This window comes from Lycium ferocissimum, unplaced genomic scaffold, assembly GCF_029784015.1.
Source record: "Lycium ferocissimum isolate CSIRO_LF1 unplaced genomic scaffold, AGI_CSIRO_Lferr_CH_V1 ctg2710, whole genome shotgun sequence".
Taxonomy (NCBI): domain Eukaryota; kingdom Viridiplantae; phylum Streptophyta; class Magnoliopsida; order Solanales; family Solanaceae; genus Lycium; species Lycium ferocissimum.
Window position 1 is genome coordinate 141,876 of NW_026723366.1, and position 26,830 is coordinate 168,705.

At 34.1% G+C, this 26,830-nt stretch overlaps 1 protein-coding gene and 1 long non-coding RNA gene across 3 annotated transcripts; one reads left to right on the top strand and one right to left on the bottom strand.

The window, feature by feature from the left end:
* LOC132043694 (uncharacterized) lies at positions 1-6,198 on the top strand. 2 transcript variants are annotated; one of them, XR_009411909.1, is made up of 3 exons: positions 1-1,306; positions 1,361-2,448; positions 5,351-6,198. It is a non-coding gene; the product is annotated as an uncharacterized LOC132043694 (long non-coding RNA). The 2 variants fall into 2 exon arrangements; XR_009411910.1 differs by lacking the exon at positions 5,351-6,198 and having other exon boundaries at positions 1,361-3,480.
* A 10,969-nt stretch (positions 6,199-17,167) lies between these two features.
* LOC132043686 (receptor-like protein EIX2) lies at positions 17,168-20,210 on the bottom strand. Its single transcript, XM_059434152.1, has 2 exons — positions 17,654-20,210; positions 17,168-17,535 (listed from the first exon to the last, which is right to left on the bottom strand). Exons 1-2 carry the CDS (start codon positions 20,208-20,210, stop codon positions 17,168-17,170), a joined length of 2,925 nt encoding a protein of 974 aa, XP_059290135.1.
* Between the last annotated feature and the right edge of the window lie 6,620 nt (positions 20,211-26,830).

Below are 26,830 nucleotides of genomic sequence, written 5' to 3' on the forward strand. Positions count from 1 at the left end.
CTTTTCTCCTTTTTTAAATTTATTCTTCAATTATTATTACTTAGAAAAACTAAAAACCCTGGCCGAAACGTTGCTTGAAGGCAAAATAGAGAAGACCCGTCCCTCTGTTTTCTTCACCAGACACAGTATGGGATAACTCTAATCTCCCCAAAATAGAAGTCTAGGCAAAATCAACAAGGAGAATTCGGCTCCACTGGCAGCGAAATAGAGACATAAATTGTGGTTTGGTTCCATCATTGAGAATTGGTGTCCGACTTGGTTCTGTGCTTTCCTTAGCCTGTTCAATTTCAATACATGCAGTTTTCAGTTTTGTGGTGGAGAAGAAGCACACAACCGTTATGAATCTCAATATTTTAGTGGTTTTTTAATAACAATTGTCTCTGCATTAACTGTTTTTGCGTCCATATATGTCAAACGTACATAGTGTTCATTTCACCCAAGTTACTTTTAAACATTATTGGAATAAAAAATCCATATTACTCTTGGATTTCATATTAATTTTCTGTTCTTGAGATCTAAGTCATAGCATAAGAGGTACTTTGTGGGAATTATTGAATACTTATTCAACAACAACAACATACCCAGTGAAATCCCACAAAGTGGGGTCTGGGAATATTGAATACTTATTATTAGATGTTAAAAAGATTCCATTTTGAATGACTCAACTTGAACATGATATGTGTACCTTCAAACGTCTTAATAATCATAGTATGAACAATAAATCTTCCATATTCTTGATTTCTGATCAATTATAGTTTGGTTTTAGCAATTAAATTTACATATTTTAGTAATGTGCTTCTTTGTGAAATTCAAATGTTTTCATTATTTAGTTTTGATCCAACTTTTCTAGCATAGTTAATGATATTAACATGTTTGTTGTGTATGTTTATTTTAATCTTTTAGACTTCTGCTTGATTTTAAGTTGGAATGTCGAGCACCTGTAAATATTTCTCTATTTCAAACAATCAAATTCTAATTGATATATTTAGAGGAAAGTATTTGTCAATAATATCTGAGGTGTACCTGACTGATGCTTAGTCCATTTAATTCCATCACTGTTTATCATGGTCATAAATTATTTTCCATGAATTATTTCGACAGTTTTGAGATAAATACTTAGAGGAACATGTTTCAACTTTCAACAACTTCATCCACCATTATGACTTTTTTTACAAGTAGAACAGATTTATCTGATGGATCACTTCTATATTCGTCCTAGAATGCGAGTTACAAGGTTTGCCACATGAGCAATTAAAAAATCTAGCATACATCCATAACACTCTAAAATACTTCTTTGTACAACTTAGTATTTACTGAAGTGCAATTGCAACTAGAAAAAAAAAGAAGTGAAATTGCATAGTCGCTTACTGAAGTGCAATTGCAACTGGGAAAAAAAAGAAGTGAAATTGCAATGGCAATGACTCATTTAGTATGAGCTTTCTTAATTGAGAGTTCCGATCAATTTTATATGAATGTGACAATGTTTCTCGGGAAAGCGTTTCTAAGAGATCTTGCGCAATCTATTGGTCATAATATGTTGGTTTCGGACAAATCATTTAATTTGAATAAGAAGTCTATCCAACAGGGGCCAAAAATCTTAGAAAATCTGTCTTCCTTTGATCTTTACTGTTTGTGAGGTGCTATTTTCTTTCAACAAAACAATTTTAGTTTTAGTCTATGGGTTTCTGTTACAGTTTAACTAAAACTTTGTCATAATTTAATGTAGTAGAGAAGGAATAGTATTTTTGGTATCCGGTAGTTCTATTTTACAAGGTATTCAAAGGTTATTGTGATTACATACTTTTTTCCATATGACCTGCAAATGGTATTTGGTTAGACTAGCTATGAAGAATGAGGATCGCCTTCTTTTAAGTATTTGTTGAGCAGGATAATTTTCGTTGGTTGCCATATGTTTAGATAATACTCTAATATCCTATAGTTTAGGTAATGCAAGTTTTTAATGGAAACACAGAACCTCGAGAGTTTATTTGTTGATGACCATGAAATGGAGCCTTGTATGTTCTTATTTCTTTTCCTAGGAAAGGTGAGTTTCCTCATAAACGTCTTTGATTTTCTTTAAACGCATTACATTCAGTCCAATTGGGAATGACATTGTTGTCAATATTGGGCCAATAGTAAGTCTGTTATCGAGAATGTTGATTGGAATAGTAAGTCTGAGATAGGACTATTGAATATTGACAACAAGAATGCACGAGAAATTTCATCAACAGTAAAAGAAGAGACATGTAGAGGTTCTCTTTGTTAGCTCCTTTTTTCCTACAGAGGTAGGGGAGTTTGTTTCTCTTGGATTTTTGACAATGATAATGACATTCGTTTTGCAGATACCAATAAAATGACGGAAGGCTTTTTAGATACAATTTTATAATACAGTTTGAAATTGAGGAGCCACAAATACTACCAGTATTCCAAATATTAATGATTGACATGGTAAGTTTTTTTCTCTGCCTGATAGTTAGACTAAAATCAGTTGTAAATAAATATATTATTGCGTGCATTGTTAATCCATGTGTGATTTTAATGATTCAATCCGATGGTTATATATTGTGATAACTTAAAACTTAATTTAGTTAATGTGTGTTTCTTCGTTTTTTCATTCTTCTCTTGCATAATTTAGATAATTATGATTTATTAGTGAAGTAGCGCACTAACAAAAATGGAGGGAAAGTACCGTAGATAACATTCTCTGGATTACTACTTTTTTCTTAATCAATTGGCTTCAACCTAATCAGAGTTAATCTTTCTGCTATCCAGAGAATGATTAACTTACTCCAAGGTTTAAGCTCGCTTATGGACCAATAAATTCTGAATTTCCATGAAATAATTTCAGATAGAGGAGTATGTCGACTATGAGAAAAGTGGTTTCAATTCCAAATGTTAACTGAATTTTGTATTCTGATTTTAATAACTACTGAAAACATATAAATTCAGGAACAAAGCGGTACATTTTTAAGATTTCTGATCATGTGAACATGGTCTCTTTCTCTTCTCTTGGACCTTTGAGTTGGACGTATAGTTGGTTCCACAGGAAATTGTAGTATGAGGAGATAGAAGTATCTGCTATCATGAAACTTTAATATATTTAGCTCATGATACAATTAAAAGTTCAGTTCTGTCCACAACAATGCCAAAATTATACATGTCCAATCAATATAGGATTAAGGTTATCTATATGATCTAATTTATGGTATATCGGCAGTGCTTTGGATGGTGCTCCTCTTCCTATGGATAGTTACTATGGTAAAAAGACGGGAAATGTGGTTCTTATTGAATTTTGTACCAAACTGAAATGGTTTAGGAGAAAGAAATGGTGATAGAAGCAGAATTCCCAAGGCTTTCATTTGTACACGAAATACTATATATGTGTTGAATAGATTCCTTTTCCGTAGCTACTTACAAGTATATTCATTTCTTAAAATTTGAATGCGGTATAATACATATATTACTTTACTTTTCATAGAATTTTTCTCTCAGTATGATAAAAAAGTGTATCTACAAAACTTCTATTTTGAAGGGTTAAACGATTTTATTTGCTTGATAAATACTATATTATTTGCTGCCCATTGTTAAAGGCTACCTGTTTAATAGTAAGATGTAGGACTGTTTTATTTAGACAAAGCTAGAGGTCCTGTATTTGAAGTTTTGGGTTTCACTTTAACTTATAGACTGACAGAACTGCTTCAAAAATTCTTTTATCAATTTTCCCAAAATAAATATTGTAATTACAGAATCTTTCACCGATTACTCTCTGCACTAAGGCTTCATTTGTTGTCACTTATTAAAGGACTTAATCCTAATTATTAAGATCTCAATCATTATGTCTATTCATTTTTTAAGTCTGAATCTTAATGTTGTAAGGAAATACTAGAACACTGAAAGTGTAAAATGTTTTATTGTCATGAAGATACAATTCTTATAATAACAATTAATAGAAACATTTAATTTCTCTTGTGACAGCGTGAAGCGCGGGTTAGTTTCCTAGTATAATATAAAGTTAAAAAGATCATGATGCATGCACATCTATACACAAAGATTCTATTTATCTTTTTTTGTGATTTTTTTGCTTTTTTCTTCTAATTTTCTGTTTTTTTTTTTTAAAATATAAAAGTGGCTTAATAATTACATTATTAAATGAGAAGGATTATTAAATGAGAAGGAATTAATTGCATTATTAAATGAGGAGGACATGTAGTCCTCTACGGACTCTTCCCCTAAAGTCTGAACCCACGATTTGACTGTTACAAATTTTTTGGAAGAAGCCTAAAAGTTTCCACCAGTGGTTACTGCTCCTCCTTTATTTTAGTAATAGAAGAATGAGCCATTTCAAGGGTTTGGTTTTTTATTTTCCTTGGTGATTAGTCCGAGGGTAAAAATCATTTTAGTCCTCTAATTTTACTTTAAAAATCAAAGACCTCCCCCAACATTGAACAATCGATATTTTCATTCCCTTATCTCAACTTCCTTACATTGACCGGTAACTTTATATTATTTGATTGTTATCAAAGGGGTAAAAGGAAATTTCACTTATATTTTTAATTAATTAGTTAATATCCTATTTAATAATATGTAAATTTTCCATAGTTTTCTCCGTTAATTAATTTTAACACTTTCTACCGTCTTCAATTTTTCGTCATAACCTAAGCAGTTCTTCATATTTTCAGGGCACCTTTCAAACCCGGAAGGTTACAAGGGTTTGAAAAGTTCTCCAAAAATATGAAGAACTGCTCTGGCTTGGAGAAAAATTGAAGACGGCACAAAGCATTAGAATTAATTGACGGAGGAAACTGTAAAACATTTATATATTATTAATTAGGGTACTTGCTAATTAATAAAAAATATATAAATGAAATTCCCTTTTACTCCTTTGATGATCGGTCAAATAATATAAATTTACCGATCAATGGCCAGAGAAGTTGAGATAAAAGGATGAAAATGTCGATTGTTCAATGTTGGGGGAGGTCTTTGATTTTAAAGTAAAGTTGGAGGACTAAAATGATTTTTACCCTTAGTCCCAGCCTCCCAGGTCCTCATTTTTTTCTTGTAACTCCTACTGTTTTTGTTTCTGTAAATTGTTATTCCACTATCTTTTTTCTTTAGGTGTATAATTAAGGTGTAGAAAACATAATACGATGACACCTCAGTTCACATATTAATTGTAAGAGTTTTTTCTCCATAACTCATACATTTTATGTAAGGCTGGGTTTATAATTTTTGTCAATTTTAATTTTTGTATTTCTTCGTCATTCATCATTTTCTTCCCATCTTTATTTATAATACCAATTGCTCTCTCTGATTGTAAAACCTAACTTATTTGATTGGGGTAAGCTAACAGGTCTTTGCTTTCGTGTCTTGATTGCAAAAGAAAATTCACGAGAGTTTAGCAATAATTTGGTATGAAGAGCGTTACACCATCAAATACAAGATTGTTCTCAAATTCTTAGAAACTGGAAAAGGTGTAGTTCCTCTATCCCAATTTATATGACATTTTTGGCTTCTTAAGAGTTGAATTTATGTAAACTTTAATTTGACCAGTATTTTAATTTGAAACTAAGTTTTATTGTATTGACATGAAAAGATAGCTATATTTCAATTTTATAATATTGAGTTGATTTAATCCAACAAAAAACTTCACAAAATTAGTCAAATTAACTCTCGATAAGACAAATTAGTTACATAATTTGGGACGGAAGGAATATAATTTTTCCCTTTTAACTTAAGGTGTTAAATTGTCCAATGGTTGCTTTTCTTTTTTAGAAATTGGTTTTAACTCTAATTGGATGAATATTTGTTTTATTTGGCGACATGTGATTTGGGTTGGATTGATTTTTTTTTTCTGGACAGATTTATAGGTTGGTATATGTGTATTTATTGTTTCAGGCTCTACCAAATCAACAAATTATAAATGTCGTACAAGATTCGAAAAGGGATTAAAAAAAAAAAAAACAAGCACGTGCATTCATATTTTTTTTATGGACAACGTATTCAATATCTTTGTGTATTTAAAGAGTAATTATTAAAAAAAAAAAAGGGTTGGCGTTAAAATTATTCCTTACTATTTTATTGATCGGAATGTAAATATCATTAGTTTTCTTAAATTGTTTTACTTCGTACTTTTTGGTTTGTAATCTTTTTGAAATTTTAATTTTTTTTGTTTGTATTAAGTCAATGTTCTTAGAGAGATTTAAGCCGACAAAACTGTTATGTTTTTATTGCCCTCTCTTGTCTTTTTTTCTTCATATTCTTACTTTTTAGTAAATCTACAATCGTTATACCTATTAGCATGTTTCATCCATTTATTATATTTATTGAAGAATAAATTTTTTAAACAAAATGTAGAGATTATCTATATGTTTATTTATTTACGTCAAACTTTTTGTATCTTTTATTTTCTTTCATTAAATCTATGATTATATGTGCAAAATAATTCTTTCCCTATCGTGTGAAGCGCAGATAAGTACACTAGTGCTAAATAAAAGAAGAAAATTTCTTAAACAATATGCCTATAAGAATCTCACACTACTTTTTTTTTTTTTTTTTTTTTTTTAATAACAACTATGAATATTTATCATTAATAATCCAAAAAAAAAAAAAAACAATCTAAAGGGCACCTAGTTAGTTCCAAAAACCACCTTTTGGGGGAAATCTAGGCCGACTAAATTACACAATAAATGCTGCAAACAATCTCACACTATTATTGACCTCATTTTTTAATCCCTTTCTTTTTCTGAAAAAAAAAAATGAGTTTCAATTTTTGGAAAAGTGATTTGATAAAATTTTCAAGTATTTTTTCACTTATAAAATTTTCCATATTTTTTCAAAAAGCTTAAATGTGTATCCAAGCACAACTTCAGACTTTCAAATATTGAAATTCTACTACTTTAATTCAAATATTCTATTAATTTAATGTCCAAACACCAACTAACAGGGGAGGATTTGGGGGGGCAGGAGGGTGTTAACCCGAATCCCCTCGACAAAAAATTACATTGTATGGTATTTATTTTAACAAAAAATTACATTGTATGGTATTTATTTTCTATCTTTTATACACATATATAGATTTTGTATCTCGTAAACACAAGATTCGAGGTCACTACTAGAATATCTCTATTTTCCTACTGAAAAATGTTTAGTGGCTATTTCCCACTGAATGCCGGTGGGGAAAAACCTAAATAATAGTGTTTTCACACGGAAAAATTAAAAAGTTTTCTAGCATTTCAATGCAAACTTGTTTCCCATCATGCATTTTCCTGCTGAGCTGGTTCAGTGGGAATGAGGTGAAAAAAATCATGTTTTATAGCATAAATTTTTCATTGAATGTCGATGGAAAAACTTCTATTTTTAGTAGTGGGTTGACTCAATAGTTCACGGACTTCAAAATTCACCTTCAGGTTTCATGTTCAAATTCCAGCTACATTATCCTAGATCAACCACTGTCCGCTAAGCCTTCTTATCAGCTAACATGTTATACAAAGACTAGTTGAGTTCACAGAGAAAATCAAACTTGAATCGTGCATGCATATTCATGGCGATCATGTTACTTTGCATGCAATTAGGGTAACAGCATACACGATTCGGTGACGAAACTCGATTTTGGTTTCAGTTGATCAGTTCAAATTGATGTTTATGAATCCTTATTGTTTATACAAATAACTAAAAGTTGGATTGGCTAATTATCAAGTAAAAGGAAAGAGCTTTTAGTGCTAATATTATTGAGTTCCCACACTATTTCGCGAGAATCCTATGGTAAATTTTTATCCCTATATCTCGAATTTAGCATGGCTTGGGTGGTAGGTGGATTTGATGTTTCTAGTTATGGAGAACCAGATTTAGAGCCCGTTTGGGTTAGCTGATTAAAAGTAGTTGAAAAACAGTTTTAGGCTTGATCCAGAGTATTTAGTCGAAATACATCCTGTATTTCCAACTTAATTAGTAGTTCGCTCGATCCTTTTATTTCCATGCCAGAGGAAATGGGATTCGAACCCATGATACAGTCTTCTTATATGTCGATTTAGCAAACCAATGCCTTAAGCTACTCCGCCATACCTCTCCACGTTGTTGACCGCAGAGGAATTGGATATGTCGGGTTTGGCTGCTTGCCCGAATGAAGGAAAAATATATCCGTAGCACAATCTATCTCTAAGCTCGACTCTCTCTCTCTCTCTCTCTCTCTCTCTCTCTCTCTCTCTCTCTCATTGTTGTCCGGTTGACCAGACAAGCTAGCGTGACTTCCTGCCTTGCATGAATGAAAAATATTAATCTTAATACGAATAAGATACGTGTTTAGATAGAAGGGCTGAAGTTGATGGTTAGAGGAATTTGTTACACCCCGTACTTTTAGAGAAGCACTTCTTAAATTTGAACATAAGTATGTCGAGCTATGACTAAGTAAAACAATTTTGGATTATGAGGAACGAAGCATTATTAAGTGTATAGTGTGAGTAGAGGATGAATTATGATCTCGTAAGTTGTAACCGGGAAGGACAACCTTGAAACCAAAGGAAATGACTATTATCAAGCATGACTAATGATAAATATCATGTATGGAGAGCTTCGGAAGGTTCCGGGGCCATGAAAATTGAAGAAAATAAGTTTGTCGAAAATTTAGAAATTAGTAGAATTTTGAACAGAATTTTGGGTCAACTTTGGAGGGGTATATCTCCTAGTATATTAGGAGTTTTAAGGTGTTTCAAAAGCCTAAAATGAAGTTCGTCGAGTCTAGTTTCCAACGCAATAAACCGATCATCAATACAACATCGTAGGAGAGAATTATGGATGTTATGAGTTAGGTGGTCAGCGAGAAACGCGTGCTACAAAGAATCGACGTGCTATAATAGCCGCCGTAACTCCATTGTAAGTACTTTTATCATACTGACTCTAGAATTCTTTAAAAGGGGTTTTACCCCTTATTTTTCATCAAAAAACACCCTCTAAGCCTTCCCAAAAATTTGGAAACTTCCACCAATTTCCATACATCAAATTTTAAGCCCAAATAAGCTAGAATTCCCGAATTTTGGTACGTATAGTTGCGATTATAAAATTGTACAACGATGATTTTTGGTGTAAGTTCAAGGAGAAAAGTGAAGATATGGAAATAATATTGGGAGTAAGGTATGAATCTCTTATTATTAATGTTAGTTTCGATTTATTTACGTATATAAAGTTGTTAAATAGTCGTATAATGAGTTGGTTAGTTGTGGAACTTGGAAAACATCGTATGGGATGTTTATGGAACATGATGGTGTTGGAAATGATGTTGTTGATGTTGGTATTGTTATTTTTATTTTTGGTTCGGATTGTGATTTTGAGCTGGCATATTTTTAATTTAGAGATTCTAAAGGAGTTTAATTTGAAGGCTTAAGATAAGCATCTGACGATAAGCCTAACAATAGTATGAATGGTTTTATATATAGAGTTACGAGCTTGGAAGGATAACCATTGAATAATTAAGAAGACCGAAAGGTATGTTAAGGCTAAACCCTTTGTTTCTAAAGGCATGGTTCTTTTGTTATAAACCTTTGTGCCATATCCATAATATCCTTGCTTAAACAAATGCTAGAAGTCTATGAATCTCATGATCCTTACGTAATTATTGAGCTTATTCATGGTATTGAGACTATTCTTTGTGATTGATCTCACCTCATAATACTTGTTCTTTCGAGGTGAGATATAGCCATGACAATTCTATTTCTAATGCTATCTAAGTTCATGGTTCTCGATACTCTCGTGACATTATCGATTTCACATTATGATGGTTGATCCTTCAAGGAATGATATAGTGATAATGATAATGCTAATTATGATGTTGATTTCATTTATGTATTTTTTTTAATGTTTATATATGTATGTATGTATATATGCATTGCACTCCCACTAATCAGTTGGGTACGGATGACACCGAGTCTCGAAAGGGTTGTACATGGATGACATCAAGTCGGATGACAAGGACGGTACGGGTACGGATATATGTATGTATAGTATGTATGTGAATGCAAATATGGTTATATTGTGTATGGATGTGTATGAAATGTTTTTCCTATAGACAAGTTAATTTACGTGACCAAAATCTCAGGAAGTGTACGAGGTATAATTGCTTACTTTATCTTATGTTATTTTCATTCTTATATCATGTTACTATTCATGCCTTACATACTTAATACATTATTCGTACTGACGTCCCTTCTTATGAACGCTGCATTTATGCCCGCAGGTGTAGATAAATGAGATGAGGATCTTTCATCGTTTTTCGCCTTCGTGTAACGTTTGGTGGCTCCACTTCTTCCGGAGCAAAGGCTTGCCGAACCTAAGTCTCTCTCTCTCTCTCTCTCTATATATATATATATATATATATATATATATATATATATATATATATATATATATATATATATATATATATATATGAATTGTATTAAGGGTATCTCGGGGCCCCGTCCCGACTTGTATATTTTCCATATTCATAGAGGCTTACAACGCTTCTACGCGTATAGCTTAGTTATGTTGTGTATAGTTATGTTGGCATCGTAGCCCATTGCATATATATTTATGCATGATATTATGTTCATAGTTATTAGCCGTATTTTTACCATTCGAGACAAGAAGGATAAGTTATAAGTTGGTTCGCTGTTGCCCCAGGGTGTCGGGTGCCACCACGCCTTATAAGGGTGAGGTGACAAATTGGTATCGAAGATTCGTCCTAGGGTGATGCAATCGTGTCACCGCAGTCTTGTTTATAATGGCGTGTGGCACCACACATATAAATGTAGGGCTATAAGGCATTTAGGAATGATTGACCTTATTTTCTCATCTTAGATCGTGCGATGAGCTATGTCATCGATTCCCATTTTCTTAATTGTGCGTTATGATTTCGAATGCCTATGAAGAGAAAAGACATTGCCCGCCGTAGAAGGGCAAGTCGGTAATAGAAAAAGAGAACGAAACGAGATCCGCCGCGATTGAGTTTTACCTCGAACGAGGTTCGTCTCGACCTCTTACGCTCCACCCATTTTAGAGGGTCATAAAGGAGCCTTTTTCCAAGACCTTGTCCACCACATGCTTCCTCGGCCTAGCGTATGAGAGAGAGAGGCCATTCGATTGTTAACTCGGATAATTGCGCTCGTGCCGCCGGTAGGGCGGGCCAAGGTGATAGAGCGGTCTTTAGCCCGTGATTTTATTAGTTTAGACCCTTCGTAGTTCTTTGGGTCGAAACCGATAAGGAACGAGCTTTATAGATGAGATGTCGAGAACGTTTGATTAATGCATGCTTCGATACCTCAGAATTGGCTTAGAGATTACGGGATGTTGCGGTCCATTGGTATACGATCTGGATGTACTCTAGAGGAGCTAATTCACCTCCCCTAGTATGGCAAGAGTTTGTAGATGCTTTCCTCCGACATTATTTGCCTCCAGAGGTTCAGCGGGCCAGAGCCGATCTTTGAATCTTATAAGGAATACGGCTCGCAAGTATAGTCTCTCATTCTCCGGAGTATGCTAAAACCATGGTAGCTTATATGAGAGACCGCGTACATCGATTCGTGAGTGGTTTGAGGCCACATTTGCTTAAGGAATGTTTGATGGCCTGCAGGGAAGAACATTCTCGTATTCGAGCCCATGCTCAATAATTTGAAGAGCAACGGTAGCCGCTTACGGTGAGCGGATTATGATAGAATACAAAGAGGGTCAAATCTTCGGGAGCTATTAGTGAGTTTAGAAGGAACAGAGGCGTATTCCGTGCCTACGCCAATCATACACCTTCCCGATTTGCAAGTAAGAGATTTGATCTTTTATCTATTTCGAAGAGTTTCAAAATCTTGTATACAATATAAGTGTGACTCGGGCCGGACGAACCGCACCACGATGTATTTTACATTTGGGACCATATCGATTAGGTTTAGATGTTTGTTATGCTTGCGGAGCCATATTATGCGTGAGTGTCCAAAGTAGGTATACGGTCCGGCCTACGGGATCGAAATAGGTTCATCATTATCGGTACGCCTTGACAAGGGTCGCGGTAACCCGGCGGGTCATGGTAAAAGTAGAGGAAGAATGTCTAGTTCAAAACCGTGATTATGCATTATCCGAGCAATAGGATCAAAGCCTTTCCCTAATGTTGTCTGTGTATATCATCAATGTCTTCCCATGATATATATATATATATAGTGATCGATTCGGATTCTATTTTGTCATATATATATATATATATATATATATATATATATATATATATATATATATATATATATATATATATACACATACATATTATTTCTTATATTTTCGATTTACTGCGGTAAAATGAAGCCTATGTTAAAGGTACGTATTGATAGCGTAAGATATTGGGCTTGGACTAGAGATATGATTTGGATGAATATACTAGGATTAGACATATATGAGCATACGATCAATATGGTATTAAGAAGGGAAGTAAGAAATGAATGACAAGATGAACTTTATAGGTATTTCATGACGAAGACAAGGATTGACTAGATAACGTATTGGAGGAATTATGACACCTGACAATGGGGAAATTGAAAAGTAATAGAGAGCTATAAAGGAAGATGAGCTAAGGAAATGCAAGGAGAAATTATAAAAGTAGACGGAGACGAGATTGCAAGAAAAAGATTCATGGATATAAATAGAGGAGACGAACATTTAAGGAATCAAGAGACCCGCTTCAGTAATGAATCAAAACAACATATAGGTGCGCTAGACTATGGAAAAAGACTTATCAGGTGAGAGTCGAGCGAAGGTTAAGAGTAAAAAGAGAACTTAAAAGAAATGATTAAAGATATTGCATTTGATGGGAACAAGCTGGTGACTTAGACAAAGGCCGGGAATATCTGTGAAGCGTAAGAAGGATACGCAGAGATCGAAGAGAACAAGAATTTCTAAATGATAAGAAGAAGGATAAACTACGTAATTCACATAAGTGTAGTTTTTAAAAGTAAAGTAAATACCAGTAAATGCAGGTAAGAATATCGACATTCCCCTCTAAACTAACTCTACTTCAACATGTTTTTGAAGGGGGGAGGATGTTACACCCTGTACTTTTAGAGAAGCACTTATTAAATTTGAATGTAAATATGTCGAGCTTTAGCTAAGTAAAACAACTTTGGATTATGAGGAACGAAGCATTATTAAGTGTATGGTGTGAGTAGAGGATGAATTACAATCTCGTAAGTTGCAAATGGGAAGGACAACCTTGAAACTAAAGGATATGACTATTATCAAGTATGATTAATGATAAATATCATGTATGGAGAGTTTCGGAAGGTTTCGGGACCAAGCAAATCGAAGAAAATAAGTTTGTCGAAAATTTGAAAATTGGTAGAATTTTGGACAGAATTTTGGGTCAATTTTGGAGTGGTATATCTCCTAGTATATTAGGAGTTTTAAGATGTTTCAAAAGCCTAAAATGAAGTTCGTCGAGCCTAGTTTCCAACACAACAAACGTCTCGTCGATACGACATCGGAGTAGAGAATTATGGACGTTATAATTTAAAAGGGGTTTTACCCTATTTTTCATCAAAAAAACACCCTCTAAGCCTCCCCAAAAATTTGGAAACTTCCACCAATTTCCATACATCAAATTTTAAGCCCAAATAAGCTAGAATCCTCGAATTCTGGCCCGGACAGCGTATAGTTGTGATTACAAAATCATACAGTGACGAGTTTTGGCTCAAGTTCGAGGAGAAAAGTGAAGATATGGCAACAATATTGGGAGTAAGTGTCACGCCCCGAGCCATAGCCTGGGCGTAGTAATCATGTATAGTACCGATGGCTTAGAATTCTTTAAAAGGGGTTTTACCCCTTATTTTTAAAACATCAAAAAACACCTTGATTAAGTCTAAGCCTCCCCAAAATTTGGAAACTTCCACCTATGAAATTTCCATACATCAAATTTTAAGCCCAAATAAGCTAGAATGCCTAAACCCGAATTGGGGCTTTTGGACAAAATAACGATAGTTGCTATTATAAAATCGCAAAAAGGGGACGATGAGTTTTAGTTCAAGATAATAACATCAAGGAGAAAAGTGAAGATATGGCAATATATATTGGAGTAAGGTATGAATCTCTTATTATTAATGTTAGTTTCAGTTTACCTTGACATGAGATTTAATGATTATAAAGTTGTTAAATAGTCGTATAATGAGTTGGTTAGTTGTGGAACTTGGAAAACATCGTGTGGGATGTTTATGGAACATGATGGTGTTGGAAATGATGTTGTTGATGTTGGTATTGTTGTTTTGTTGTTAGTTGCTGGATTGAGATTTCGGGCTAGGCATATAAATCAGCCTAGGGGATGGTATAAAAACCCTAATTTTTAGTGCAGAGAATCATAATTTATGAATTTTGAGCGTGGGGAGAATAATGATGTTCCTAAAGGAGTTTATGCTCCAAAATTTGAAGGCTTAAGATAAGCATCTTGACGATAAGCCTAACAGATATATATATATATATATATATATATATATATATTATATGTAGAGTTACTTGATGTTTTGGAAGGATAACCATTGAATAACTAAGAAGACCGAAAGGTATGTTAAGGCTAAACCCTTTGTTTCTAAAGGCATGATTCTTTTGTTATAAACCTTTGTGCCATATCCATAATATCCTTGCTTAAACAAATGCTAAAAGTCTATGAATATATGGTCGATCCTTACGCAAAATTATTGAGCTTATTCATGGTTTGAGACTATTCTTTGTGATTAATCTCACCTCATAATACTTGTTCTTTCGAGGTGAGATATACATGATGGTATTGGAAATGATTCTATTTCTAATGCTATCTTAGTTCACGGATCTCTTGAATTTCAGATTCTAAAGGAGATATTCTCGTAACATTATCAATTTCACCTTACGATGGTTGATCCTTCTAAGATTCTTTTGTTATAAATGATATAGTGATAATGATAATGCTAATTATAATGTTGATTTCATTTATGTATGTTTTTTTTGTTATATATATGTATGTATGTATGCATTGCACTCCCACCGATCAAGGAATGATATTGGATAACGGATGACATCGAGCCCCATTGACGAGGAATACGGATTGTACTGATATGACAGATGTATGTATAGTAAATACATGTGAATGCAAATGTGTGTCTATTGTGTATGGATGTGTATGAAATGTTTTTCCTATAGACAAGTTAATTTACGTGACATAAATCTCAGGAAGTGTACGAGGTATAATTGCTCACTTTATCTTATGTTATCTTCATTCTTATATCATGTTACTATTCGTGTCTTACATACTCAGTACATTGTTCGTACTGATGTCGCTTCTTGTGGACGCTGCATTCATGCCCGCAAGTGTAGATAGATGAGACGAGGATCTTTCATCGTAGGATGCCTTCAGGTACTAGTTATGTTTGGTGGCTCCACTTCTTCCTGGAGCATTGCCGAGCCTAAGTCTCTCTCTATATATATATATATATGAATTGCGTTAAGGGTATCTTGAGAGCCTTGTCCCGACTTGTATATTTCAGTCATGTTCATAGAGGCTTTGCAGACAGTTCCTGGGTATAGCTTAGTTATGTTGTGTCGGTAGTTATGTTGGCATCGTAGCCCATTGCACATATATTTATGCATGATATTATGTTCATATTTAGCCGTTAGCTGTATTTTTACCATTCGAGACAAGAAAGATGCAAGTTATAAGTTAGTTCGCTCGATTCCCGTAGGGTGTCGGGTGCCAGTCACTCCTTACCAAGGGTGGGGTGTGACATAATCCTTCTCCACATGCGATATTTTTTCTATTTTTGGAGAAGAACGTTCAAGCGATTCCTCTGGTTCTACTACCTCCGAAGAAAAATGATGAATTTTTTTCTCCTTATGGATATGAATATTTTAAGCAATTTTCTGTTTCTTCTATATCTAGCACTGAATTAAGGGGCTGCTCCCTGACAAGAAGCATCAAACATTAAAGTTGTAGGACTTTGCCCACTATCTTTGTTCAATGTTCATCAAGCCTGAATAGGAAAAGACAATTGGAGTTAGTCTTCAAATTGGACTATTGGAATTTGGAGGTTCATTTTCTATAAGTTAGTTTCAATAATTGACTCTTAATTTTCACAGTATAGTTGTTTAATTTTAATTTTGCTGAGTAGATATATCAGTTTTAACAACTTTACACTTTCTCAGTAGATGTAATTGATATCAAGAAAGTTTTGAAGGCAATAGAAGAAGAAGGTTCCTTTTTTGTTGGTTGAATATCTTATTGTTATAATTATTTGATGGAACTTGGACAATGCTTGAGCTTTATTTTGATCTCACCCATTCGAACTGATCAGAGTTATATCTATTTTTTTAACATATCTTTCCCTCTTAATTTCTTTGCTGAACTAGATATTTTAACATCTCTTTCCCTCTTTACTACTGCAAACTCAACCGTTTACTTAAAATGTTGCAATTTCTCCGTGCTTTATCTTTACCACTAAAGGGAGAAAAAAAAAGTTTTGATAGCCTACAATTCATTGATGACATGCACTACAAACATATAGTCGTGTGAACATTCCCCATCTAATTCTTAGTTTGAGCTCTATTTTCGATGTAGTCAATGATACATTCTCTCATAGCACCAAAGAACACTGGCAAACTTTTCCAAAACCTTTAGTTTGTGTTAAAGTTAAAGTAAGGATAAGAATCTAGTGTATGGTCATTTACAATGTCCTATGATCTTCCTGAATAAGTTATCTAAGTGCGTATAGGACCTGTCAAAGGTAGGGGTGTGGGGAATGAAAGATGCTCTTGATTTAGTCAATATTAGCAAATAAGTTAAACATTTAGGTGAGAACTTTCTAACTTATGAAATAAGTACTTAAATTTTGCCCATGAAATTAGCAAATTCATGAAATCTTTACTTTGAGTCAATGAAAAGCAGTTTATACATTTTCTCTAGTTCTTTCTTGTGCCGATTTTAGGAACTAAGATAAACATCTAGGTAGCATTGGTTCACACTATTTCATATAGAAAAGTGAGTAATATGTGCTATACTTAAACTAAAACATAAATTATAACAGAATAGTAATATGTGCTATACTGAAACTAAAACATAAATTATAACAGAATGGCAGAGACAAACTCCTATAGATCCACTTATTGAATACCTTGCTAAAGTTGACAAACACTTTTCAACATTTTCCTAAGTGTTTCTTCTACACGTTAAATATCCTAACATTTTATGCAAAAAACTCCATGACCATTCCTCGAACTCCAAAATGCATGTCTCTATATATCTGAAATAAGCAATTCTCCATCTTTTCCTGATGACCAAAGTGCCAAAAAATACCCAGAACCCAAACGAGTATCCCAAACCAACAACAGCAAAGAACCATACTTTCTCAAGTTTATCTTCATCATCAGTTTCACCTTCGTCATTTGTTCCACTATCAGATGTTGTAGTCCTGTCACCATCACATTCTTTCAAAGGAGGACCACAAAGTGCAGCATTTCCTTGGAAAATTGTTGGATCAACTTTGGTTTGGAACTGAGTGCTAGTGGGAATTTTTCCTGTCAACTTATTGTAAGAGAAGTTAAAATGAGTCGAAAGTCTAAACTAGCTATGCTTGGTGGGATAGGACACGACAACCGATTTATTGAAAGATCTAAGGTTTCAACCCGTCCTAACTTTCCAATATCCGTCGGTATATTTCCGTCAAATGGTTCCCGGACAAGTTCAAGGTGACAACTTTAAGCAAGCTTGTTATCTCTACTGGGATTTCTCCAGATAAACTGTTGCTCGAGAGATCGATACTATTGACTAGGTAAAGGATAGTATCATAATAAAGTATTCTTCCTTTCGCGTCAAGTTTCAGTTTCCCTTGATATTTTTCAGCTTCTGCATCAGTCAGCTCAACCTTGAATGCTTCCAGATTGCCAAAACAAGATGGGATAGAACCAGATAAGTTGTTTCCTGAAAGGTCCAGTATGTGAAGACCTGAAAGGCTACATATTTTTAAAGGAATGGGGCCGAAAAACCTATTCTTGCTTAAACTGAGGATTAACAGTGATCTCATTGTTTCCCCTAACCAAGCTGGGATTACCCCTGACAATCGATTATTACTAAGATCAATGCTAATCATTTGCGTACAGTTTCTCAAACTCGAAGGCAGTTCTCCAGAGAGATTGTTGCCTGAGAGTCTTAAGAACCTCAGAGATAGCGAACCTAGTGAACCTGGAATTTGGCCGGATAGATGGTTCTCTGATATATCTATCAAATAAAGATATGGTAGCTTACCCCAGAAATCAGGAAACTGTCCAATAAATTGGTTATTATCGAGGGCTAAAGTAGTCAACTGATTGATATCACCGATGCACAAGGGAATGGTGCCATTTAGGTTGTTCCTGGAGATGTCCAAGTCTGTTAAATCACGAAGTACTCCACATATACTGAGAGGAATAGGTCCTGAAAATAAGTTATTCCTTAAATACAATGTTGTAACATTAGAAGACCATAGTGGGAGAGGTCCCTCGAACCTATTGGTGCTTAAATCGACATTGGCTTCAATGTTGAATTGAAATTTGTTCGGAATTTTCCCTGTCAAGTTGTTGTATGCTATGTCTAGATTATCCAGCTTCAAATCCAACTCTACAAACCAATCTGGTACAGCATCTGAAATCCCTGCGGTATTGAATATTATGTTGGTGAGCTCATTCTGATCCTTCAGCCAATGTGGGAATTTAGGGCCTAATTGACATGACTGAATGGTCAAGAATGTCAGCTTAAAAGGAGGAGTCCAATTTGGGCTGATGTTGAATGCCAAGGTAATATTCTTACCAAGTTTAACACCAACAAAAAATTCTTGCAAGTTAGAAAGATTCAGTAAATGGGCTTCTGTGACAATACCTTCCCACATATTCTCAGAGATGTCCAATGAGATCATCGACTTGAGCTGCCCGATATTAGGGGTGAGGTTCCCACTCATTTTGTTTGATGTGAGGTGGAGTGTCTCCAAGGATGATAAGTGCCCTATAGTTTCAGGTATTGTGCCTGTCAGCGAGTTGTACTTCAGTTGAAGATCTTTTAACTTCCTCAAGTAGCCTAATGTAGTAGGAAGATTGCCCGTCAATGCATTGTGACTCAAGTCCAATGTCTCTAAGTTGTTGCTTTGGCATTCTGATAAGGCATCGATGAAATCAGTAATGTTTCCACTGATGTTGTTTTCATTGAGGATTAGTGTCTTCAAATTGCATAGTTTCCCAAAGCTTCTCTTGAGTGTCCCATTGAAACCATAGTTGGAAGATAGATCAAGATATTTAAGGGAAATGAGCTTTACAAACTCATCAGGCAGTTCACTATAGATATTGTTGGAGCTTAGGTCAAGATGCACAAGGTTACTAAGTTTGAATATCCACAGAGGGAAAATGCTTGAGTTGAAAGCATTGTTGGAAAGATCAAGTACCAAAAGGGAAGTAAGATTTAGAGATGGAAGAGAAGATCGAAAGTTTAGAAGTTGACATTGAGGTAAATGCAACTCCAAGAGAGACGGAAGATAATTATTGATTGTCTGAAGCCAAGAATTAGTAGCTTTGCTAAGATCTGAACCTCCCAAATTTAAATGTTCCAAAGAAGAAAGTCCTTTTATCCACGCAAGGTCTTTCTCAGCTGGTTGATCCGAGTAGAAACTCAAATCAAGAACTCGCAACTTTGAGAGGTTCCCAAGAAATGGAGATAATGAACTAGAAAAAAAAGCCCCCGAAAGATTGAGATACCTCAATTCTTTGATTTGACCAATGAATTCAGGCACTTGGATTCCTTCAAAATTGTTCATGCTCAAGTCTAAGTATCTCAATTGTTGTAACTCAAGTAAATATGGATTAATCTCACCTCCTAATTCATGGTTTGTTGAGAATATGTTCCTGAGATCAATCTTTACGACGTTTCCGCTCTTGTTATCACAGCTCACACCAAGCCATTGACAACATTCTTGATCATCAACCCAAGAAGATAGCCTGCCAGAAGGATCTGTGAGATTTTCTTTAAGCTTTAGCAGTGCATTCTTCTCTGTTTCAGTGCAAGTGCTTACACTAGAGGTGCCAGAAGAGGAAACGAAGTGATAGTCTATGCAAGTGAAATACAAAAGTTGAAAGAACAATATGAGAAAGATATGTTGAAATGAGTTGCTCTCCATATTTTCTTGCTGTGAATGAACAAGGAAGGAAAATCTCTTGTCATTTATAGTCATAATAGTTGGAAAATTTAAGCCAGTAAATTGACCTTGACACCATTTACCTAGGAAAGAGTCTTAGTCCTTGTGGTGTCAAATTCAATGAGTATTCTGGTGGTGGATAGGTGTCTTAGTCAATAACACTCGAGCATCAATTGCATACCTACTATTGCACCCAAAATTTCACTGAAGTGTTTGCTACGTAACACTTTGTTAGGGTACTTAGTTAACTCAATTATTTTTAAGGCTACTTAGTACTTTTACCTTGGATAATTGAACCTCCTAACCTATTCTCTTGTTTTCAGGTACTGTTTCAGAGTCAATTTTTTCCTTTTGCCAGAATATTTTTAAACATAGATCAAATTTTTTTCGTAACTCAAAAAGAATTTTATGAAAATGTTTTGGAGTCGCCACCCAACACAAATAATGGGATCATCTTAACTGACATGTTAGGCAACTTAGTTAACTAAATTTTTCAGAAAAAAGAGTTTGATCTATATTTAAAACATTTTACAAAAAGGAAAAATTTGACTTCAAAACGGTCTGTGAAACCAAGAGAATGGGTTAGGAGGTTCGATTATTTGAAGGAAAAGTGTGAGACATCCCCTGAGATTTTTGCGTGATGTGCGTTTACATTCCCATTTAAGTTGATTAATTAAAATTTAAACTAAGGCTTAAATTGTTATCTTGTATAATCACTGTTTTTTTAATTGTGGAGTGACTATTCAGCTATGTAATCTATTATTAATCATGAAAGGCATCAAATGGGCCATGCCAACGTCTGTGGTGGAGGTATTAGCTTGCTGGAACAACACATATGGTTTATTTTGAAGATACATCCAGTAATGTGGAAAATTATATCAACTTGCATATGGTGGACTACTTGGAAAGTTGGAAGGAAAAAACATTAATTAGATGTTTTGAAGAAGTCTAGACAACACATATGGTTTATTTGGAAGGTAAGTCTAGTAATGTGGAAAATTATCTCAACTTGCATATGGTGGACTACTTGGAAAGTTGGAAGGAAAAAACATTAATTAGATGCTTTGAAGAAGTCTAGACAACACATATGGTTTATTTTGAAGATAAGTCTAGTAATGTGGAAAATTATCTCAACTTGCATATGGTGGACTACTTGGAAATTTGGATGGAAAAATACATTAATTAGATGCTTTGAAGAAGTCTAGACAACACGTCTGGTTTATTTTGAAGATAAGTCTAGTAATATGGAAAATTATCTCAACTTGCATTTGGTGGACTACTTGGAAATTTTGAAGGAAAAAACATTAATTAGATGCTTTGAAGAAGTCTAGACAACACATATGGTTTATCTTGAAGATAAGTCTAGTAATGTGGAAAATTATCTCAAATTGCATATGGCGGACTACTTGGAAAGTTGGAAGGAATAAACATTAATTAGATGCTTTGAAGAAGTCTAGACAACACATATGATTTATTTTGAAGATAAGTCTAGTAATGTGGTAAATTATCTCAACTTGCATATGGTGGACTACTTGGAAAGTTGGAAGGAAAAAACATTAATTAGATGCTTTAAGTCTAGACAACACATATGGTTTATTTTGAAGATAAGTCTAGTAATGTGGAAAATTATCTCAACTTGCATATGGTGGACTACTTGGAAAGTTGGAAGGAAAAAACATTAATTAGATGCTTTGAAGAAGTCTAGACAACACATATGGTTTATTTTGAAGATACATCGACTACTTGGAAAGTTGGAAGGAGAAAACATTAATTAGATGCTTTGAAGAAGTCTAGACAACGCATATGGTTTATTTTGAAATGTGGAAAATTATCTCAACTTGCATATGGTGGACTACTTGGAAAGTTGGAAGGAAAAAACATTAATTAGATGCTTCGAAGAAGTCTAGACAACGCATATGGTTTATTTTTGAAGGTAAGTCTAGTAACGTGAAAAATTATCTCAACTTGCATATGGTGGACTACTTGGAAATTTGGAAAAAACATTAATTAGATGCTTCGAAGAAGTCTAGACAACACATATGGTTTATTTTGAAGGTAAGTCTAGTAACGTGAAAAATTATCTCAACTTGCATATGGTGGACTACTTGGAAATTTGGAAGGAAAAAACATTAATTAGATGCTTTGAAGAAGTCTAGACAACACATATGGTTTGTTTTGAAGGTAAGTCTAGTAATGTGGAAAATTATCTCAACTTGCATATGGTGGACTACTTGGAAATTTGAAAGGAAAAAACATAAATTAGATGCTTTGAAGAAGTCTAGACAACACATATGGTTTATTTTGAAGATAAGTCTAGTAATGTGGAAAGTTATCTCAACTTGCATATGGTGGACTACTTGGAAAGTTGGAAGGAAAAAACATTAATTAGATGCTTTGAAGAAGTCTAGACAACACATATGGTTTATTTTGAAGATAAGTCTAGTAATGTGGAAAATTATCTCAACTTGCATATGGTGGACTACTTGGAAATTTGGATGGAAAAATACATTAATTAGATGCTTTGAAGAAGTCTAGACAACACATCTGGTTTATTTTGAAGATAAGTCTAGTAATGTGGAAAATTATCTCAACGTGTATATGGTGGACTACTTGGAAAGTTGGAAGGAAAAAACATTAATTAGATGCTTTGAAGAAGTCTAGACAACACACATGGTTTATTTTGAAGGTAAGTCTAGTAATGTGGAAAATTATCTCAACTTGCATATGGTGGACTACTTGGAAAGTTGGAAGGAAAAAACATTAATTAGATGCTTTGAAGAAGCCTAGACAACACATATGGTTTATTTTGAAGGTAAGTCTAGTAATGTGGAAAATTATCTCAACTTGCATATGGTGGACTACTTGGAAAGTTGGAAGGAAAAACATTAATTAGATGCTTTGAAGAAGTCTAGACAACACATATGGTTTATTTTGAAGGTAAGTCTAGTAATGTGGAAAATTATCTCAACTAGCATATGGTGGACTACTTGGAAATTTTGAAGGAAAAAACATTAATTAGATGCTTTGAAGAAGTCTAGACAACACATATGGTTTATTTTGAAGGTAGGTCTAGTAATGTGGAAAATTATCTCAACTTGCATATGGTGGACTACTTGGAAAGTTGGAAGGAAAAAACATTAATTAGATGCTTTGAAGAAGCCTAGACAAGACATATGGTTTATTTTGAAGGTAAGTCTAGTAATGTGGAAAATTATCTCAACTAGCATATGGTGGACTACTTGGAAATTTTGAAGGAAAAAACATTAATTAGATGCTTTGAAGAAGTCTAGACAACACATATGGTTTATTTTGAAGGTAAGTCTAGTAATGTGGAAAATTATCTCAGCTTGCATATGGTGGACTACTTGGAAAGTTGGAAGGAAAAAGCATTAATTAGATGCTTTGAAGAAGTCTAGACAACACGTCTGGTTTATTTTGAAGATAAGTCTAGTAATATGGAAAATTATCTCAACTTGCATTTGGTGGACTACTTGGAAATTTTGAAGGAAAAAACATTAATTAGATGCTTTGAAGAAGTCTAGACAACACATATGGTTTATTTTGAAGATAAGTCTAGTAATGTGGAAAATTATCTCAAATTGCATATGGCGGACTACTTGGAAAGTTGGAAGGAATAAACATTAATTAGATGCTTTGAAGAAGTCTAGACAACACATATGGTTTATATTGAAGATAAGTCTAATAATGTGGAAAATTATCTCAACTTGCTTATGGTGGACTACTTGGAAAGTTGGAAGGAAAAAACATTGATTAGATGCTTTGAAGAAGTCTAGACAACACATATGGTTTATTTTGAAGATAAGTCTAGTGATGTGGAAAATTATCTCAACTTGCATACGGTGGACTACTTGGAAAGTTGGAAAGAAAAAACATTAATTAGACATTTTGAAGAAGTCTAGTGATGTGCAGGAAATCAGGACACAATGTTTATTTTTAGGGGTTAATCGCATTTTTGGTTCCTCAATTATTGATGAATTCAAATATTAATCTTTGTGATATCTGACTAAGCATATTTGACCTACAACTAATTGAAACATGGACTTTTAATACTTTGCTCATCAATATTCACAAATTTACCGTGATTACCAATTAGTATATTACTTAATTCCACATATGGTATGTTAAGATTGTACCATTGCTCTATATTTAACAGGAAACACGACATCTATCAAATCTCTCTAGAGTCACATATAAATTGAAAGGAGTAACAAAAAATATTGCTTCCTAGGAAGTTAGTTTTTAGCATTGGTTTTTATCGTCACTTTTCATTACATACCTCGCACACTTTGGGCGATGGTTCCACCTGAATTGAGCTTTACGCAATTGAATCCCATTCAATGCCATGATTGAGCTTCACGAGACGATTTCACTCGATTCCAATTTTCATGCGAAGAAATATTCAAACGGATGGGACTTGGGAAGCATAATTGATAGAATACACGAGTCCACCAAACAATATAGAGAACCGGGTTCTCTATCTGTTCCCCTGAGTATGATAGAAAGTAAATGACACAAGATATTTACGTGGAAAACTTTTTACTCAAGGGATTAAAAACCATGACCTACCCCAAGTAGAATTTTCAACTTCACTAAACTGAGCAACTTCAGATTACAACATATTACAACCTAGAAATTGAACTCTTAATCCCTACCCCTTACAATACCTCTATTGTAAGCCCTTTACAATAACTATATTGGAAAGACAACTCTTGACTAACTCTAGCTAAGGACCCAAACACACCTTGACTAACTCAAACCAACAAAGGTTGTAGATATGTCCTACTATTACACTTCTTGAAAGCCGTGTAGGAATACAAGTTAAGAACAAAGACAAAGACTCAAAAAACCTAAGGACTTAAGATATCTTCAGGGTTGGAACTGGTCCTTCTGATTGTTGGAGCTTTGTTCTTGAGAGCACCTTGAAAGAGAGCTATGAGAGTGATTTTCAGATTTTTCAAAGTGTAGGTTAAGCATTGTAACATGTTGTGTATATATTGGGGAGCATGTGAGAATCATGTGACAATGGATAGGGACATTTCAGCCTTTGGTTTGGCCTTTAGGAAACTTTAGTCAATCTTTCTTGCCACCATCAAAGTCGGTACAAGACCATAGCTTTATAGCTGTAGAGTTGATTGTACGTCGCGCAGGGGACCTGATCGAGTACATAATCCCTCTAAAAGCATATCTGATCCCTCATCTATTCCTCTATGAAATTGCGCAAGCAACCTTCTCCAAGCTATCTTTACCGATGCACTTTACTACATTGTCGCCGCCTTTATCGGCAAAATTTGTAGAAAGCTATAAAGTTGACCAAGCAATGGTTGGGGACCTGATCGCATCTGATTCCTCATTTGGTCCCTCTAAAGACATAACTGGTTCCTTGAGTAGGTTTGTCAAATCATCAAAACACGAAGTAGCATAACTTATCAATAATGAAATAATAATGCAAAAAATAGCACGTGTTGGACGAGTCATATAATTGCTCTTTGCTTTTCAAACCAAATCTACTACCTCCTTTACATTTTTCAGTATTGGTATCAGGACAACACCCAGGGGCGAGCTAGGTTGGGGCCAGGGGTTCATCCGAACTCCCTCGGTGAATAATTACACTGTATATACAAGATTAAAATTATTCTTTTATGTATATATAGTAGATATTGAATCCACTTAACTTCTTTGTCTATTTATTTCTTTATATTTTTAAACTTTCTAGGTGAAAATCCTGGCTCCGCCACTGAAAACCACCTAATTTTAAATTACATCCTATCTCAAAATTTTAACGAAGTTATAACACTACATGGAAGGGAAAAGTGAAGTTTTTGTTTACTGAAAACTTTTAAGAACAAAAGTAATAATATGATGACATATTTATCAATTATCAGTACGAGTGGATCCTCAAAAGAAAAGGACAACAACAAAGCTAATTAGTAATTTGGGATCCCCAGTAGACCAACTACACTTCAACATTATGTGTAGACCTCATGGTGCTCTTAAAAACCTCATGCACTTGAATTAGAGTTATAAAAAAAGTCACTTATTTTATATTATTATTTCATTTAAAAGGTCACTCAACTCGTTATTCTGCACTTTTAAGGTGCGCATATATTTTGCTACTTTTAATCGGTATATTTGATGCGAAATATAAATTTATAAAAATTCACGCAATTTACAATAAATGGTCGATCTGAACCCATAATTTTAAAAAGCGGGAAATAACCCAGGTATATAGCCCACACATTTAGTTTTGATGCAAAATATAACATATATTCTATATAACTATATATAAACATTACGTATATTTATATATAAATGGTATAATCATGTATAATTAAGAATGAAGATATCCGGGAAAGAGGAGTGGCATCGGTGGAGGACCGGGAAGCATAGATTTTAGGGACACAAGCGGAGGTGTGAGAGGTTGGCTATGGACGCTTTTCGGTTTGAGAGGCAAAGGGACACCGAAGAATATAATGGAGAGGTGATTATAGACATACATTTATGTTTATAGGACTCAAGCTATATATAAACATATGTATATTCACCCTAGTATATTATATTATATTCTTTGTAATCATTTAAAACATTTAACACTATATATTTGTTGGGCTTTTGTACTTTGACTATCTTATTTATCT